At 40.3% G+C, this 16792-nt stretch overlaps 1 protein-coding gene across 4 annotated transcripts in view; it reads left to right on the top strand.

Moving 5' to 3' along the window:
- The window catches only part of IGF2BP3 (insulin like growth factor 2 mRNA binding protein 3), a 153477-nt gene that overhangs the window by 111379 nt on the left and 25306 nt on the right, over positions 1-16792 (top strand). For all 4 annotated transcript variants that reach the window (XM_003807939.8, XM_034963801.3, XM_008960055.6 and 1 more), the window contains 5 exons: positions 738-1019; positions 4584-4718; positions 6264-6386; positions 8475-8610; positions 10137-10262. In XM_003807939.8, coding sequence (XP_003807987.1) covers positions 738-1019; positions 4584-4718; positions 6264-6386; positions 8475-8610; positions 10137-10262 — 802 coding nt within the window. The remainder of the gene's footprint in view (positions 1-737; positions 1020-4583; positions 4719-6263; positions 6387-8474; positions 8611-10136; positions 10263-16792) is intronic.

Genomic DNA, 16792 nt, shown 5'->3' with positions numbered 1-16792 from the left:
GGGTGACAGAGCAAGACTCTGTCTCCAAAAAAAAAAAAAAAAAAAAAGAAAAAGAGAGAAACTCTCCCCCAAATAGTGTGGAAGAATGGGCACACTCTTTTTTTGGTTTATCACCACCCCTGCCTCTTTGCTCCAAATCAGATCGTAAACCACAAAGTCAGGGACTGGCTCATAATAGGTACTGAGTGTGATTGGTAGAATTTAATACTCAGAATAGTCTCTTGTAAATGGTTTAGAGATATTTGTCCACTGGTTCTTAAAATGGTTTTAAATACTTCATATTTTAGAGGCTGAAGTGAAGGAGGTATATATTTCTGATGTCTCTTCCACTGTGGTTTGGAAACATTAGCCAAGGCAAGAAGCCCACTTGCTTCTCTCTTGCTGCTTAGCTATTCCTAAACCGTTAATAACCTTATGGGTTAAACTTAACCAACAGTTTGACAAAATGTTTTTTGTTTTTCTATTTTTCATTAGGAGATGGCACATAGGTTCCCTTTGGAAACTTGTGGTCTTTTTCCCCACTGTGCCTGTCTCAAAGGAAAATGTGTGTGGGTGGTGGTGGTGTGGGGTGGGAGAGGGGAGGATTATGTGTGTTGCGGGTTTGCTGCTTGTGCTGGGGCTTCACTCAGAAGTTTAGAGCTAGTAATGCTGAGTAGAAGAGATGGGTGTTGCTTTGCTAAAAGATGTGTCATATAGACTGATTCCTTTTCCCACCCCTGCTCCTTTTCAACTTTCAGAGCACTAGACAAACTGAATGGATTTCAGTTAGAGAATTTCACCTTGAAAGTAGCCTATATCCCTGATGAAATGGCCGCCCAGCAAAACCCCTTGCAGCAGCCCCGAGGTCGCCGGGGGCTTGGGCAGAGGGGCTCCTCAAGGCAGGGGTCTCCAGGATCCGTATCCAAGCAGAAACCATGTGATTTGCCTCTGCGCCTGCTGGTTCCCACCCAATTTGTTGGAGCCATCATAGGAAAAGAAGGTGCCACCATTCGGAACATCACCAAACAGACCCAGTCTAAGTGAGTATGCTGAGTGTGTGGTGGGTGTTCATGAGAATTCCCCTTGCAATCTTAGTAACAGTGTGTCGTTCTGGTACTTGGTGCCCTTCTGAACACAGCCATGAGGACTCCTTGTATAGTACTTGGGAATGTGTAAAAATCTTGCAGTATCTTGGTGTTCATTTCATATAAATCTGGAGCTAATCCTCATTCTCAAAGAGAACGTCAGATTTTCACACATGAATGGAAAATAAATGATACCTAATCCTCTTCTGGTTGGGGAAGCTCTGGAAGACAGAAAGGCAGCTTCTAGGTTGTCCTCTGTCCCACGCCTTATCCCCCACCTGCCCTCATTGCTTTTGGAAGTAATTTTCTGGGTCCAATCCATTTTATTTGTGGCCTCAATACAGAGATGGTTTTTCAGTCTTGCCTTACTCGAATAAAGAATTGCTCATCTTATTTGTCCGAATTTTTCCTGTGATTAAGCCATGTAATTAGAATGGCTTTTTCTTCTGGATATTTTTTGATGGTTTTAATTGGTGGGGTTTAAGGGATTGGAATATTCCCATTCAAATGTTGGAGCTAATTATCAGGAGCAGAAAGCGGGAACTATTTGTTTTATTCACTACTGTAGCCCCAGGGCCAAGGCCAGGGCCCTGCTACATAGAAGGATCTTTTATTTGTCAAATGCCTAAAATGACTGTATGTGAATTACGTTTGAAGCCTTTCATGTGTATCTAAGATACTTCTCAATTCTCATGCATTATATGTTGTTTTGCTTTAGAAACCATACTGTTGTACAGTATGTGGATATTTTTTGACCCAAAGAAGCTTGGTGACAAACTCTTCCCCCCATACCTAGCTCCGTAACGTGCTACAAGGCACATCCTGTTACTACTGTATTTCCTGAAGAACCTGTGAGTGTGCTGGGAAGAAGAGGTTGTATCCAAAAATACCATTGTGCAAGCCTTGAGCCAGCTACAGAAGTGACAAGATTATTTTTCCTTTTAAATTTAGAAAGGAGAATTCTTTTTTTTCAGTGTGATCCAACGAAATAAGCTTAATCTTTCTCTAAAAGTTAGAACTGCACTGCTGTGTATACTTTATGTGTTTGTTCCAGCAGGCCTAAGAGGACATGCATGTTCATCATAGGCACCATGCCTGCATTGGACTAGCTGACCCATTTCTCATGTAGAACCAAAAAGAACTGTACTGAGTGGTGGTCCATACCCACCTGCTCCCTGCAGTGGCATCTGATCCTGCCTTCCCCTGCTTTGAAGCAGGAGATGTTGGGTGCTGGTTACCTGAATGCAAAATTAATCACCCTGACCTCATCATGTAGGAGTGGGAAAGACAACTGGACCATAACCTAGTCAGTCGGCCTGGCTTTAATCTTAAAATTTAAGGGCTTCTTGCTTCCCTTGATCCACCGTTACCTGCAGAAATTCATTATATGGCTTCCCTTCCTTCTCATGTAGCAGATGAGAATTGTTCCTTTTCGAGCTACTCATTTCCCTGTCAGATGAAAGAGCTGTGACTTAAATTGAACTGTTTGTTTTACTTAAGGCAGGAAGATGGGGATAGGGGAAGGGAAGCAATTTTTGTTATATCCAATGATTCATTTGCAGAGCTCTGCCAGTGGATTTAATTAACTCTTGACATTGAAATTAGTCATTATCAGAACCTCGTTTCTGGAATGGTCTCAGAGGGCCACTCTAATCTCCAAAGCCACATTCCTTTCTCTCAGGGGATTGGAGCTTAGTAATCCTTAGCACAGTGAAAGGGTGAAAATAAACTGCAAAGAGGGATGCTAATGTGTTGCTGGAAGACAGGCATCCCTGAAAGTGACTGGGGATTGAAACAGCAGCCGGGAAGATGACTCCTAAGATTGGGACTGTTATCTAAGACACTATTTTTTTATTAGTTATTTTTAGGTAGCCCTTAATTTGTTTCATGCCCTTATTTTTAGTTTTATCTTTTACTCTTGAGGTAAATCTTCAGATTTCAACCAAACATTTAGGAAAATGAAAGCCAAATCTTGATTTTATTGGCATGATCAAGTGGTCACTCTCATGGCCATGAGTTATTTAGCCCTTTACTTTAAGTGTTTGAATGGCCAAAGGAACTCAACAAATACTTAATTTTCCCAAAAACACATATTTTTGAGTAGCTAATTTTCTTTCTTGTACTTTTTAAAAAATGGCAGACTTATTTTATATTTAATTCAAAACATATAAATATGTAAATTAAAAAGTTACCATTCGTCTCACCTGGGTAGCTGTTGGTAAGTTGGGGATGTATCTCTATAGGATTTGTTGCCTGTATCTACTAACATGTGTGACTTTAAAAAAGAAATCATGTCATGATGTGAATTGCATTATTTCACTTAAGGACTTTTTACTGTATTGGTACTTGTAATTTTACCACATTTTCAAAAACATCTGTATGATATGAATATACTGTTATTTAACCATCTCTTCCCGCAATTAGATAATTCTAATTTTCTATCTGTTAGAAACGGAACTTTCCCATGCCAGTGGTTCTCACCCACAAATGATCATCTCTCTGCCCCAACCCCCGTAGACATTTGGCAATGTCTGGAGACATTTTTAGCTGTTAGAGTTGAGAGAGAGGCATGCTACTAGCATCTAGTAGGTACAGGCCAGGGAAGTTAGTAAATTTCCTACAATGCACAAGACACCCCATCCACAACAAAGAATCTGGCCCAAAAAGTCAGTAGTGCCAAGGGTAAGAAACATCACTCTTGGCCCATGTATGAGACTATATCTGTAGATGTTACCAGGAGTAGATGTTACAAGAAATACAGTTCTTGAGTCACAAGGTGCTCAGCGTTTTGCTGACCAGTTTGCTCCTACCAAAAGTGTTGAGTGTGCCTTGTTACCCATCATCTTGCCCATATTTAATTTTTTCTATCTCAATTTTTGCAAGTCTAGAAGAAAATGACATTCTTTTAACTGGCAGACATATAATTACTAGTGAAATTAAACATCATTTTGAGTTTATTGGCCACTTGCTTTTCTTGAAGTAGAATTGCCATCTGTCCAGGTTCCATTCCTTTCACTGTTAGTTGCAGACTTTCCTCTATCAAGGAGGCAAAATGTGGGAAGAACCTTGCAAAGGGGAAGCAGATTGGTGAAATCTGCTCATCCAATGAATGAAGAATGATATACTGTGCAGAATAAGCAGTTCAACTTGGCTTATGGGATTCCAACTCCTCTCTTGGCATGCCCTCCAGTTCCTATTTGTTTTAGAGCAGATTGAATCCAGGCTCTTTGTCATGAGACATTTGTTCTGTGGCATCTGAAAGGAAGCTGTAAGCACAAACAGCTTGGGTAGAATGAAAAGATGTCCCCGCTTGGTTGGATTGAGGAAAGAGAAAGGGGAATGTTCCTAGAATTAAAATTTGCCTCTTAAGGCATTAATGTTGACAGCTTATTGAAAGTTTATGCTCTTGAGGGAAGTGAGTCATCTGCTTTGCCCTGAAGCCCTATGACTTTGCATTTGGTAATCTGTGAATACACGCTCACTGCTCTCGTTTTCCTCTCTGCTTGCGCCCACTATCAGAATCGATGTCCACCGTAAAGAAAATGCGGGGGCTGCTGAGAAGTCGATTACTATCCTCTCTACTCCTGAAGGCACCTCTGCGGCTTGTAAGTCTATTCTGGAGATTATGCATAAGGAAGCTCAAGATATAAAATTGTGAGTAAAGAAGATTGTCCTGTGAAAGAGGTTGATATTTGTGCTCTTGTATTTTTGATATCTCTGACACAATTCTTGGGAATTGCCAACAAACAGAGGGAAATGATATCCTGATGAGCTACAGTGGTTGGCACTGTTGATCTGGTTGTGAAGTGTATGTCTTTTAATATTTAAATATTTTCATTCACATTTGAACATAGGCAAGTGGTGATAATGGGGAAGAGAAGTGCAGCTATAGAAGAAGGCAACTTGGGGAACCTAGGACCAGGGGGTATCCTGGATTAACCCAAAACAGGAGCTCCAGATCTTGACTCATCCTTTACTCGGAGCTCATTGGAGCTCCGTTCTTGTCCACTGCCTGGCCCCACCTTGGAGCAGCAGGGAGTGTGGAGGTGGGGAAGTGCCTAAGTCTCTTCTAAGGCAAACTGGAGATTTATCTGGGTAATGCAGGCGGGAACTCTAACTATTTCTTCCACAGGAACTTTGAGTGAAGGTTGGGTTCTGTGCCACGTTTAGCGTACAGAACAGCGCTGCACTGAAAGTAGAATCGAGAGTAAGGCACTGGAGTTAGTGTGGGGACCTCATTACCAACCTTAATTTGTAGAGAACTTTAAATATGTTTTAGTAATATTATATGTGGGTGCCATATCATAAGAATGTAATTATTAAAGTAAAAATTTTAAAGAAGAATTATTTTAGTATAGAGAAAAATAGGCCCGGTGGGGCGACTCATGCCTGTAATCCCAGCACTTTGGGAGGCCGAGGCGGGTGGATCATGAGGTCAAGAGATCAAGACCATCCTGGCCAACATGGTGAAACCCCGTCTCTACTGAAAATACAAGAATTAGATGAGCGTGGTGGCATATGCCTGTAGTCCCAGCCACTTGGGAGGCTGAGGCAGGAGAATGGCTTGAACCCGGGAGGCGGAGGTTGCAGTGAGCCGAGATCGCGCCACTGCACTCCTGCCTGGCGCCAGAGGGAGACTCTGTCTCAAAAAAAAAAAAAAAAGAAAAAGAAAAAGGAAAAACCCACCATCTATTAACCACAATGACATTTTAAACAGTTTTATATATATATGACTGGGAAATTCAGAAAGCTACAAAATGAAAAGTGAAAGCTCCCCTTCCTGTTCTTATGCCCTTCCCCCAAAGTGTAACCACTGTTGTTTCTTCTGTTTCCTTCTATAAATTATGCACATATCTCCAGGTGTATATTTGTACTGGATGGTGCTGTTTTTTATTTGTACGTTGTGTTCTGGTAGTAGGGGTTTAGGAATATGGTTTTGAGTAAGAGACTCCATCACTGAAGATATTTCCTGAAGTGAATAAACTAAGAACTATTTTAGAAGTTAACTTCTGTATTTTTTCTCCCCTTCTATTCATGCATTGCTAGAATGCTGGCCAATTGTCAGCAAGTTTTAAGCTGTACCTAACACAGTGCTTCCCAGATGGTAGGTAGGAAGTCAGTGTTTAATGAGTGAATATTGTCTTTTTACCCAAGATAGGTTTACTTATTCTAATTTTATGACCACTTTTCTATTTACAGCACAGAAGAGATCCCCTTAAAGATTTTAGCTCATAATAACTTTGTTGGACGTCTTATTGGTAAAGAAGGAAGAAATCTTAAAAAAATTGAGCAAGACACAGACACTAAAATCACGATATCTCCGTGAGTGCTCCTTTGCTTTTGAATAAGAAAACTTTCCAACGCTGTAAGCTGCATGTTGTGTATTGGGCTTAGCTTCCCACTTTACAGCTGCTTCAGCTAGCCTGTGCTGCCGTACTTACACATGGTTTCTCAAATACAGCTTGCTGCCTGTTAGGTTTCTGACCCGTATTGAAAGCATTATCTGCTTCTGGCAGGAGGAACCAAATGCTTTACATTCATGTTTTCTAAAGCAGTCTTAACTATGTTTTATGACATTTATTCCCAAAGTTGGAATATATAACCCAGTTTATTATCCATTGTCGTGTAACGCATTATCCCAACATTTGACAGCTTAACACAATGTGAACATTAATTGCTCAGCTAGTTTTTGTGGGTTAGGAATGCAGGAGCAGCTTAGCTGGGTGGTTCTGGCTTGGGGTCTCACAATGCTGCTGACAAGTTGATGCTGGCTGTTGGCAGAAGGCCTCAGTTCCTCCCACATGGGCTTCTCCACAGAGCTGCTTGAGTGTTCTCAAGACATGGCAGCTGTCAAGATGGAAACTGCAATGTCTTTTATGACATAGCCTCAGAAGTTATACTCTATCATTTTTCTAATGTTGTTTACACAAGTCAGCCCTATTCGGTATGTATGTGTGGGACTACAGATAACTGGGTGACAGGAATCACCTTGGAGGCAGGCTACCACACTTAGAATCTGTGGATGCTCTGAAATTACGTGGAAAGGTTTTTCTGAGGATGGCCATTCTTAGTTTCACTCAGAGTACTCAAAAAGGTGGGAAAAGATTGATGAACTGAGGAAGAGTGGTAGGGGAAAGACTGCACGGTGTTTGTGTACAAGGAGTTTTCAAAGGAGGTAGTAAGGAAGCAGGAAACTTCTGTTTGGTTGTAAAGAAAGGGGGAAAAAAACCCCACAAAGTGGTAAATTCAATAAGTAATACTACTTTGTCTTAAATTTACCCCCAGAAAGGGGAGAGTTTTAAAAGAAAAAAATCTCAAAAGTTATTCTAGAAGCAGCTATTTTTAAAACTGTAATACAAAATGCTTGGCAGGGCCAGGTTGAGACTGAATTAGAATTATAGACTTCTTTTTAAAGTAGTCTAAGAGAAGTAGTCTTCATTATACAAATGTTTACATTTTTAACAAGTTTGAGGAAAATGTTAAGGAATAACTTCCCATTCATCTGGCTGAAGGTTAGCCTGTGACATTATACTAGTAGTGAAAATGAGAACTTCAGGAAGATGAAGGAGATTTGTACCAATAATCCATATCCTCTCAATTTATGTACTTAGTTCTGTTTTCCATGGCACATGTCTCCCATTGCTTTTCCTCTCAAGGCTGTTGACCAGCATAGGCTTAGGTGTTTTCAGGTATGATATTCAGTGGCTTTTGAAGGTTCAGCAGGACCTAGGTCCCGCAGGGAGTTTCTGAATATTGCTGCCACTATCTAACGTTTTTGTTATCTAAATGGCCATCGGTGAACCATTTTAAATTTTAGTCAAGATGGATTGATATTCCTCCAGCCTACTTCAATCTAAATTCTAAAAAAACTGGTAAAAACTAAGTTTAGACACAGGAATTCTGGCTTGTGTTTTTGGAATATTTCCATGCTTTCTCCTTGCTTGGTGACCCAGAAAATGCAATTGCACGAGAATGCCAATTATGCCTAGAATTGGTTAATACAGACTAGGAACATACTTATGAAAGGTTATGTACTTAGGGTATTTGGTTTCCTCAAAAACTATACATCTTTCCAGTCATTTTTTAATTCACTGTTCAATTGTGAAAATGGTTCAACTTTAAGCGGTTTGAGAAGTAAGCTTTATTTAAAATATGGACTTGATTGAACTATATGTACCCAGTAATCTTTAGTTGAGAAAATGGGAGGGCAAATATTTTCTTCTCTCTTGCAGCTTTACAGTTTTGGATTTACGTCTTTTGGGGCTTACTCATTTCCCATCATGTTTTACCACCCACTTTTACATATTACCAGGCTCCACAGTTTGTTTTTAATTGCCATCTGTGGCTGAATTATTAGCTGTCTTCCTCCAATTTTCATTATTTTTCTTTCCCTTCTTTTTCATTCTGCAGATTGCAGGAATTGACGCTGTATAATCCAGAACGCACTATTACAGTTAAAGGCAATGTTGAGACATGTGCCAAAGCTGAGGAGGAGATCATGAAGAAAATCAGGGAGTCTTATGAAAATGATATTGCTTCTATGAATGTTAGTTTTGTTATGAAGGGCATGTCTTTATTTTAACAAACAGTTTAAACAATGTTTTTAACTGCATTAATATTGAATTCTTTTGTGGCATTATCACTAGAAGTAGTTCTAGTTGATTTTTAGCACCTCAGCAAGTACCCTGGGATAGTAGGGAAGATACTGGCTTTGACATTAAGCTTTGCTGTCTCTGCGACTTTAGCAAAGTATTTAGTCTTTGAGCCTTAGCTTCCTTCTGTCTGAAGTAAGGCTAGTGTCTACCTACAAAGGTTAATATAGTACCTCTCTTACAACGTTAATTTGAGAGAGTTTAATATAGAAGAAATGTTACATGAACTGGATTTGAATCACAGCTGAACCATTTATGAGCTGCAGCTCTCTTCTCTTATGTGATTTACTCAGTCTCTCTGAGCCTCAGTTTACTCATCTGTAAAATGGGACTACTGCCTACCTTGCATTCTTATTAGGATTACAATAGATATAATGCATATAAAAGTTAATGTTAAGATTACAGGTTTAAAACTTGGTTACCCATATAAACCTTGGAGATACAAGAATTTCAATTGATAAAACAATCTGTGTAGTGCATCTGAGGCTATTAAAGCAAATTGCTGACATTCCTTAATCAGTGAAATGGTGCTGAAAATGGAATACTTCAAAAGCCTGTCGTAAATTTTAAAGTAAATGACTTTAAAAAATAATTTTTTTTCAATTGGGCCAGTCATCTGAAACACAAAACCTGAGACGAGGGAAATGTGCAAATACTGCGTTTGTGAGAAGAGCCTAGAATGCTAGCCATTTTACACCCCACGTGACTTCTTGCCAACCTGCTTCAATTCTCACTGCTTGGCTCCAAATGTTCTGGAATCAACTGGGATTAAATCTAACCCCCTTAGGCCTTTTAAAAAGATTTTCAAGTACACTCAAATCTCCCTTCCACCATCTACCTTACATCCTCAACCCTTATAAAACTAAACAAATTAAAATACCCTTTCTGGCTCCTATATCCATTCCAATGATATGTTTACTTGCAGTAGTTACATGGGGATGGGTCCTGATTTCCAGAGGGCTCAACTTTGAGGCCTCTAGACCCATGGTTGCTAAGTTTTACCCAGCAAGTAAAGATCTCTTAATAGCTGGTTTGCTTTTCAATGAACCAATCTTACTTGATTACCTCTTCAACTCTGATACATTGCTTTTTGTCTATATTTAGTTTGCCCACAGCACGCAGAATACGGTTTTGTCTAAGTCCTGTGGGCTAGTCATAAGGGAAAGGAAAGCTTCCCTTGAGATATCTTAATGCAGCTGTGGACCAAGGAGGGGGCAAACCAGCACACAGATTTTAAAATACCAAGGGATATAAACAGATGTAAACGATGTACTCAAGTAGAGTCCCATGGAACATCTGCTTTGAGTTATACAATCATTTCTTTATTAGATGAGATCAGTTTGAATACTGTCACTTAAAAATGCTCACTTTCCCTTGATTCTTTTAACTGTCAAATTAAGGGGCCTTTTTACTGTTGCAGCTTCAAGCACATTTAATTCCTGGATTAAATCTGAACGCCTTGGGTCTGTTCCCACCCACTTCAGGGATGCCACCTCCCACCTCAGGGCCCCCTTCAGCCATGACTCCTCCCTACCCGCAGTTTGAGGTAAGATAACTGGCCTTGGCTTTCTTTGTGATTGGGCAAAATCTTAATGTAAACCTAGTCCCCGCGTGATCATCTGTTTAGATGCCAGCATATGCTCTCCAGTTCTTGCTAATGGAGCCTTCTTATTTGGCCCTTTGTGGAGTAGACATGGGATTATTTTGCAGTTTTTGGATAGCGGGGTTGTCAACATGTGTTTTCAAATATCACAACAAAAGTTTGGGACTTTGAGGTGGCAGGGGAAGAAACTTAGTAATTGTTTTTCTTATTTAAAAAAATTTTTTTTTCTTTTTTCTTTTTTCTTTTTTTTTATTCTAAGTTCTCGGATACATGTGCAGAATGTGCAGGTTTGTTACATAGGTATACATGTGCCATGGTGGTTATTTAAAAGTTTTTGGAGACACAGTCCCACTCTTTCGCCCAGGCTGGAATGCAGTGGTACAATCTTGACTCACTGCAACCTTCACCTCCCGGGTTCAAATGATTCTCATGCCTCAGCCTCCTGAGTAACTGGGATTACAGGTGTGTGCCACACCACACCCGGCTACTTTTTTTGTATTTTTAGTAGAGACAGGGTTTCGCCATGTTGTTCAGGCTGATCTCAAACTCCTGGCCTCCAGTGGTCTGCCTGCCTCGGCCTCTCAAAGTGCTGGGGTTATAGGCGTCAGCTATTACCTGGCCAGTAATTATTAAATACTAAAGAAAAGATTTTTAAAAGGCTTCTTTCATCTTTGTCACCTGAAGTCAATGGCTTTGAAAGGTCAGGAGTGACTCTGTGTGTTTTCCATGTTGAGTGTACTTTTTTAAACCAAAGAGATAAGATAGTTTTGTGCACAATTATATTGTGTGTGTGCGTGCATACATTAAGCAGCTGTTTATTTTGTAAAGAGGTAGGTTATATAAGAAATAAATCTTAGGCCAAGTGCCATGGCTCACACCTGTAATCCCAGCACTTTGGGAGGCCGAGGCGGGAGGATCACCCGAGGTCAGGAGTTTAAGACCAGCCTGGCCAACATGGTGAAACCCCATCTCTACTAAAAATACAAAAAATTAGCCGGAGTGGTGGCAGGTGCCTGTAATCCCAGCTACTTGGGAGGCTGAGGCAGGAGAATCGCTTGAACCCAGGAGGCAGAGGTGGTAGTGAGCCGAGATTGCGCCATTGCACTCCAGCCTGGGCGACAGAGCGAAACTCTGTCTGGAAAAAAAAAAAAGAAAAGAAAAAGAAACAGAAAGAAATATTTTATACTTGCTTTTTAAGAATAGCAGTTTCCCTGAGGTCAGAAATAGGAGACTAGTGATGGTATGAAAATAATCGCAGCACAGCAGACACCTGATGGAATAAATTATTTTGAAAGTAGTTAATAATTCAGTTGCATTATCGATAATCGGAGGTATTCATGTGACATTCTAGGATCTTCCTTCATGAATTTGTTTTGACATCTCTCCCTTTTTGTTTGGCTCACTTACTTAATATTTTGAGTGATACCTCTTACACCAATTTAGGGAAATGTCCAGGTGGAATAGGTTGGTGATTCCACTGTATTACTACCTAGAATAAATATGTAGAGTAAAATGACATTGAAATTGTACAGAAAATACAGATGGCTCAGATTGTCCCCCTTTTATCCTTTTAAAAATGAAAATTTCCTTTTCCTGTCCTTGAACCCACCAAACTGATTGGGGTTCTAAGCAGTTGCCCTCCTGCCGTGTGTGTTTCTGCCTTTACTGTCAGCAGCATCTTGTCTCCCCTGCAATTCACCTGCCATTTCTAGTATGTTTTGGCCTGGAAATCATGTAACAGAATGATAGCCATCAAAATTTCAGCTACAAGTGAAGTGTGCATAGATTCATTACGCGCCCCCTGAAGTGGCTGGCATGTTTTTACCTTGATGCTAAAGGGGACTGGTAGAAAGAACCCTGGAGTCAGAGCCCAGGTCTGGCCCACTGCCTCTGACACAATTTTGTGTCACTGAAGGTCAGACTCCTTGGCTCTGGATTTGTTTTCTCACCTGTATAATAAAAAAAAACTGAACTATAAGAATTGTGTCTAAAGCCTTTAAGGTCACACATTTCTAGTTTCTATAGAATTAAATAATATGAAAGGTTTAAGGAGGAATAGGGGAGAATGAGCCTAAAATAGGAATCTGAGAGTACATCTAGGGACTTAACTTTGAACATGTCCACTAGTTTATGTGTGTGTCATAGGATTGGTTTAGGGCAGGTGTGTCCCCAACACTTCTGTATAAAATGACACTTACTAAAAGGTACAATGAGCTGATCATGTGACGTAACTCTGTGCTAGGAAAGCTCGCATCTAACCCACATTTCTGCTGGTTCCCCTAAATTAGCTTTCTCTCTGGGTGGGTTGCTTAACCTCTCTGTTTCATTCCCAGTTTGTAAACTGAGGTGTCCCTTTAACTCTTTTTTTCTCTCTATACTGGTGACATGTTCCAATCAACAAAGCTTTTCACATTACAAGTGATCACAGAATAGAACATTCTTGGACATCAGTCTTTTCCACTTACATGGATGCTTCAGTAGCCAAAATTCCTAGAGTGAACTTGGAGGTAACTATTTTTAAAATATATAGATAAGACTGCATATTCTCTGGATTTAGTCATTTTTCTGACTTATGGTATAGTTCTGTGTATCAGGTTCCTATGTTAGAAAAATTAAGAATGCTTTGAGAGAAGTGAGATCATATTAAGAACTTATATTTCTCCAGCACTTCTACAGTTTTAAACGTCTGAATGACTTAAATCAGTGGCAGTTTTGTTTTAAGAATGGGAGGAGGAGGTCGGTGATGTTTACTTAAATAAAAGTTGAGCCAAGAGTAAATGTAAGGAAGATGTCACTGGAATAGGTCATCTTGCTTCTCCTGTCATTTAAGCTAAATCAAATAGGTGCAATTAGAAGGAGCAAATGAGAACAGAAGTTGCAGAAGCTGCCAACAGTAAAAACACTGCCACAGGGCAAGAGCTGCAAAGATGTAACAGTCTGGTGGTTTCAAGGACAGGCAAAGGAAATTCGCATTCTTAAAGGAATACAACAACATGGACAGTCTTAACAATCTGTGTTCTTTGCAGAATTCCAGCGGATATTTTATTCTACATGTGTTCCAGGCAGTGATACAATGGAGTTCTCAACTTTATAACTGAATATTTTCCTAAATCATTTACCTAAATCATATATTTCCCTAAATCATATATTACTGTTTTTATTTCTTATTTTACATTGATTGACAATCTGTAAAGTTCAGCATTAATTATTCCCTGCCTTAAAGGGAAAAAAATGTTTTTCCCATAATTAAATTATAATTATCCCAGACAATTTGAATGAAAATCCCTGGGGGTAGGGGTGACGCAAAGGTATCAATTTTGAAAGCTCCCGAGATGACTCCAATGTGTAGCCAAGGCTAACAACAACTGTTTGATTAGTTAAGAACTTGTGTCCCACTTAAATAAATAAAAATCTCAGTGGGAGCAGGTGGAAGCTCAGAAATGTGTAGTTTTATAAAGGTCATCAGGAGTTTTATGCTACCCGTTTATTGTCAGGAACTGTTCTTTTCAAGAGATGGGGACTCACTATGTTGCCCAGGCTGGACTTGAACTCCTGGGTGCAAGTGATCCTTCCACCTCCGACTCTCAAGTAGCTGGGACTACAGGCACACACCATCACGCCCAGCTAAGAACTTCTGTTCTACAAAGAATGTTTACTAGTCTCTGGAGGGGCGCTTCAATGTTGAAAAGAACATTTTCTATCAGTACCAATTGCGAGGGAGAAAAAGTTCAGGATAAGCACAAATACATACTAGTTGTGTATATCCCTTTTTCTACCTTGTTCTATGCTTTGAAGAGTGAAAAAAAACTCACCTCTTTCTCTCTGGACCACCTGCCATCCCAACTCGTAGGAAATATCATGCCAAAAACCTCTGTGGGATGTTGCCGTTATGTCTGTTTTTACCCTTCTAACTCTATTTTGGCATACTACATGTATCAGGATTAGGTTTGGGTATGTATTGTTACTAGAAAAAAAAATGGCTTAAATTCGTTTTCGTTTTTCATGAGAAGAGTTCAAGGGTAGACAATCCAAGGCTGGAAGTGGTTCCACCATATCCTTCAGGACTGGTGCTTCTATCTGCCTTGTGTGCCATTCCCTGGCCCAGGATAACTGCTCAAGCTCCAACTATTGGGTCTGTTTCCAGCCAACAAGAAGGATAAAGGATTGCTGGGTGTGGTGACAGACACCTGTAGTCCCAGCTACTGGGGAGGCGGAGGTGGGAGGATTGCTTGAGCCCAGGAATTTCAGTCCAGCCTGGGCAACGTGGTGAGACCTCATTTCAAACTGAAAAAAGGATAAAGGATCAAAATTGGCAGCATCCTTATTTAAGGACACTGCCTGAGGATAGCTTTTCATACTTCTGTTTGCCTCATGTTGGCCAGAACATACCACTGGCTGTGTCTAGCTGCAAGAGAAGCTGGGAGACAATCCCTGTGTGGGGGCAGCAATGTGCCCATTAAACACAGGATCTGTTACTAAAGGAAAATACATGTTGGGGACAGCTATTTGTCTGCTTCACTGGATTTGGCACTATTGCCTGTTAAAGGAGCCTCCCAGAGCCTGGAAGAGAGGAAGCAAGCTTTTAAGTTCTCTCAAAAAGCAGAATCTAAATTCTGGAGGAGAAAATTCCATATTCCAGATTCCCATTCCTGTGGTTATTTTCATCTAAATAAAGAGAAAACACCATTATTCAGAAAATCATATTGTCCCTGGATACAATTAGAGTAAATTCTACTTTCAAACAGCTGCCAGGCAATTTTCTGGCTTAATGTTCAGGGGAACAATTCTTTAACAAGTGTTGTTTGAGTATATAACTTCAAGTTGCAGGGGGTGGGGGGTGGTTGCAAGTACTCAGTTGGAATAGCTTTGCCTTCACTATTTTTAGACTTTGTTCTTTTTCTAAACCGAAATCACTAATACTTAACTATTTTGTGTACCTAGTGGTCACCACTTTTTGAAATACAAATAAACTATTGTTTTTAAAGGCAGTAAATTTCCCAAAGCTTTACCAGTTTCTTTGCTTATCATTGCTTCTTTTTTTTTTTTCTTTTGGAGACAGAGTCTTGCCCTGTCACCCAGGGTGGAGTGTGGTGGCGCAATCTCGGTTCCCTGCAAACTCCGCATCCTGGGTTCAAGTGATTCTCATACCTCAGCCTCCCGAGTAGCTGGGATTACAAGTGCGCAGCACCATGCCTGGTTAATTTTTGTATTTTTAGTAGAGACAGGGTTTTACCACGTTTGCCAGGCTGGTCTCGAATTCCTGACCTCAAGTGATCCACCCATCTCGGCCTCCCAAAGTGCTGGGATTACAGACGTGAGCCACTGCAGCCAGCCTATTCTTTAGCAAGAAAAATGAAGCCAAAAAGAAGCAATGATAACAACCAGGCGTTGCGATGAGTCGAGGAGGTGGAGGTTGCAATGAGCCGAGATCCTGCCACTGCACTCCCGCCTGGGTGACTAAGCAAGACTCTGTCTCAAAAAAAAAGAAGAGAAAAAAAGAACATACTGTTTTATGTTTGTGAGGGTCTATGATGTTATTTAAAAAAAAAATGGTTTAGAAAGTTAAAGATCGACGGGCATTTTGCTCTCAGCACTTTTAAACTGTTCCTGAACTGCATTCTGGTATCTATACTTGCTGATGAGAAGCTTGCTGTTCCTTTGAAGCTATCACAGATTACGTACTAAGATCGTGTTTATCCTTGATGTCTTGTAGGTTAACAGTGAACTTCTGCTTTTATTTTAAATGTATATTGCCTGTCAAGAAGTAGGTTTTGATGGCTAAATGTTTCAAATAAGGGTTTTTTTTAAATATATACTACTTCCTTTTTCTTTTAGAATTGTTTCATTTCTCTACTCATGTTTTCTCATTCCTGCTTTGTAGCATGAAAGTAGAAATGATGCATCTCTTCTTTGGATAAATCCCTTGCCTCTATTCCATTCTAGAACTTTGCCTACCAGTTCCCCCACAATATTCTCCTCTTCCCAGAACTTGCCAGGTTGAGTCTCCCCAGAGCCAAAGAGTTGGTTCTTCCAACAGACAAAAAGTCTCTAGTTCCTGCCTAGCAGCTGGCTCATGCAGTACTTAACTGGCAAACTTCGAGTTTATAAATGACAGGAAACGCGCCTTTCAGAAATGCTCAAACAGTAGGGAAGAAGGAATTGGCAGCTAGTGAAGCAGAGCAAGAGCTGGAATTGGCATAGTGCGTGTCGCCTTAGCTGGATGGTCTTGGCAGCATGCAGTTGGATTGGCAGAAGTAATCCCAAGGGCTGCTGGCTTCAGTTTTGATAGCCTCTTTGGAGTCTTCTCAGAAGTCTCCAAAATGATAGTGTAATCTTAAAATGGCTAGCTTTCTGCTTATGAAAGAGGCAAGAGAGATTAGCACTTTTTTAGGCTTAAGGTACTCTTTAAGAAACAAAGGGCCAGGCGCGGTGGCTTATGCCTGTAATCCCAGCACTTTGGGAGGCCAAGGTAA

Source organism: Pan paniscus, chromosome 6 (assembly GCF_029289425.2).
Source record: "Pan paniscus chromosome 6, NHGRI_mPanPan1-v2.0_pri, whole genome shotgun sequence".
In the NCBI taxonomy this organism is placed as follows: Eukaryota; Metazoa; Chordata; class Mammalia; order Primates; family Hominidae; genus Pan; species Pan paniscus.
The sequence above is the reverse complement of the archived record's forward strand: the minus strand, read 5'-3'. Positions and strand labels throughout refer to the sequence as shown.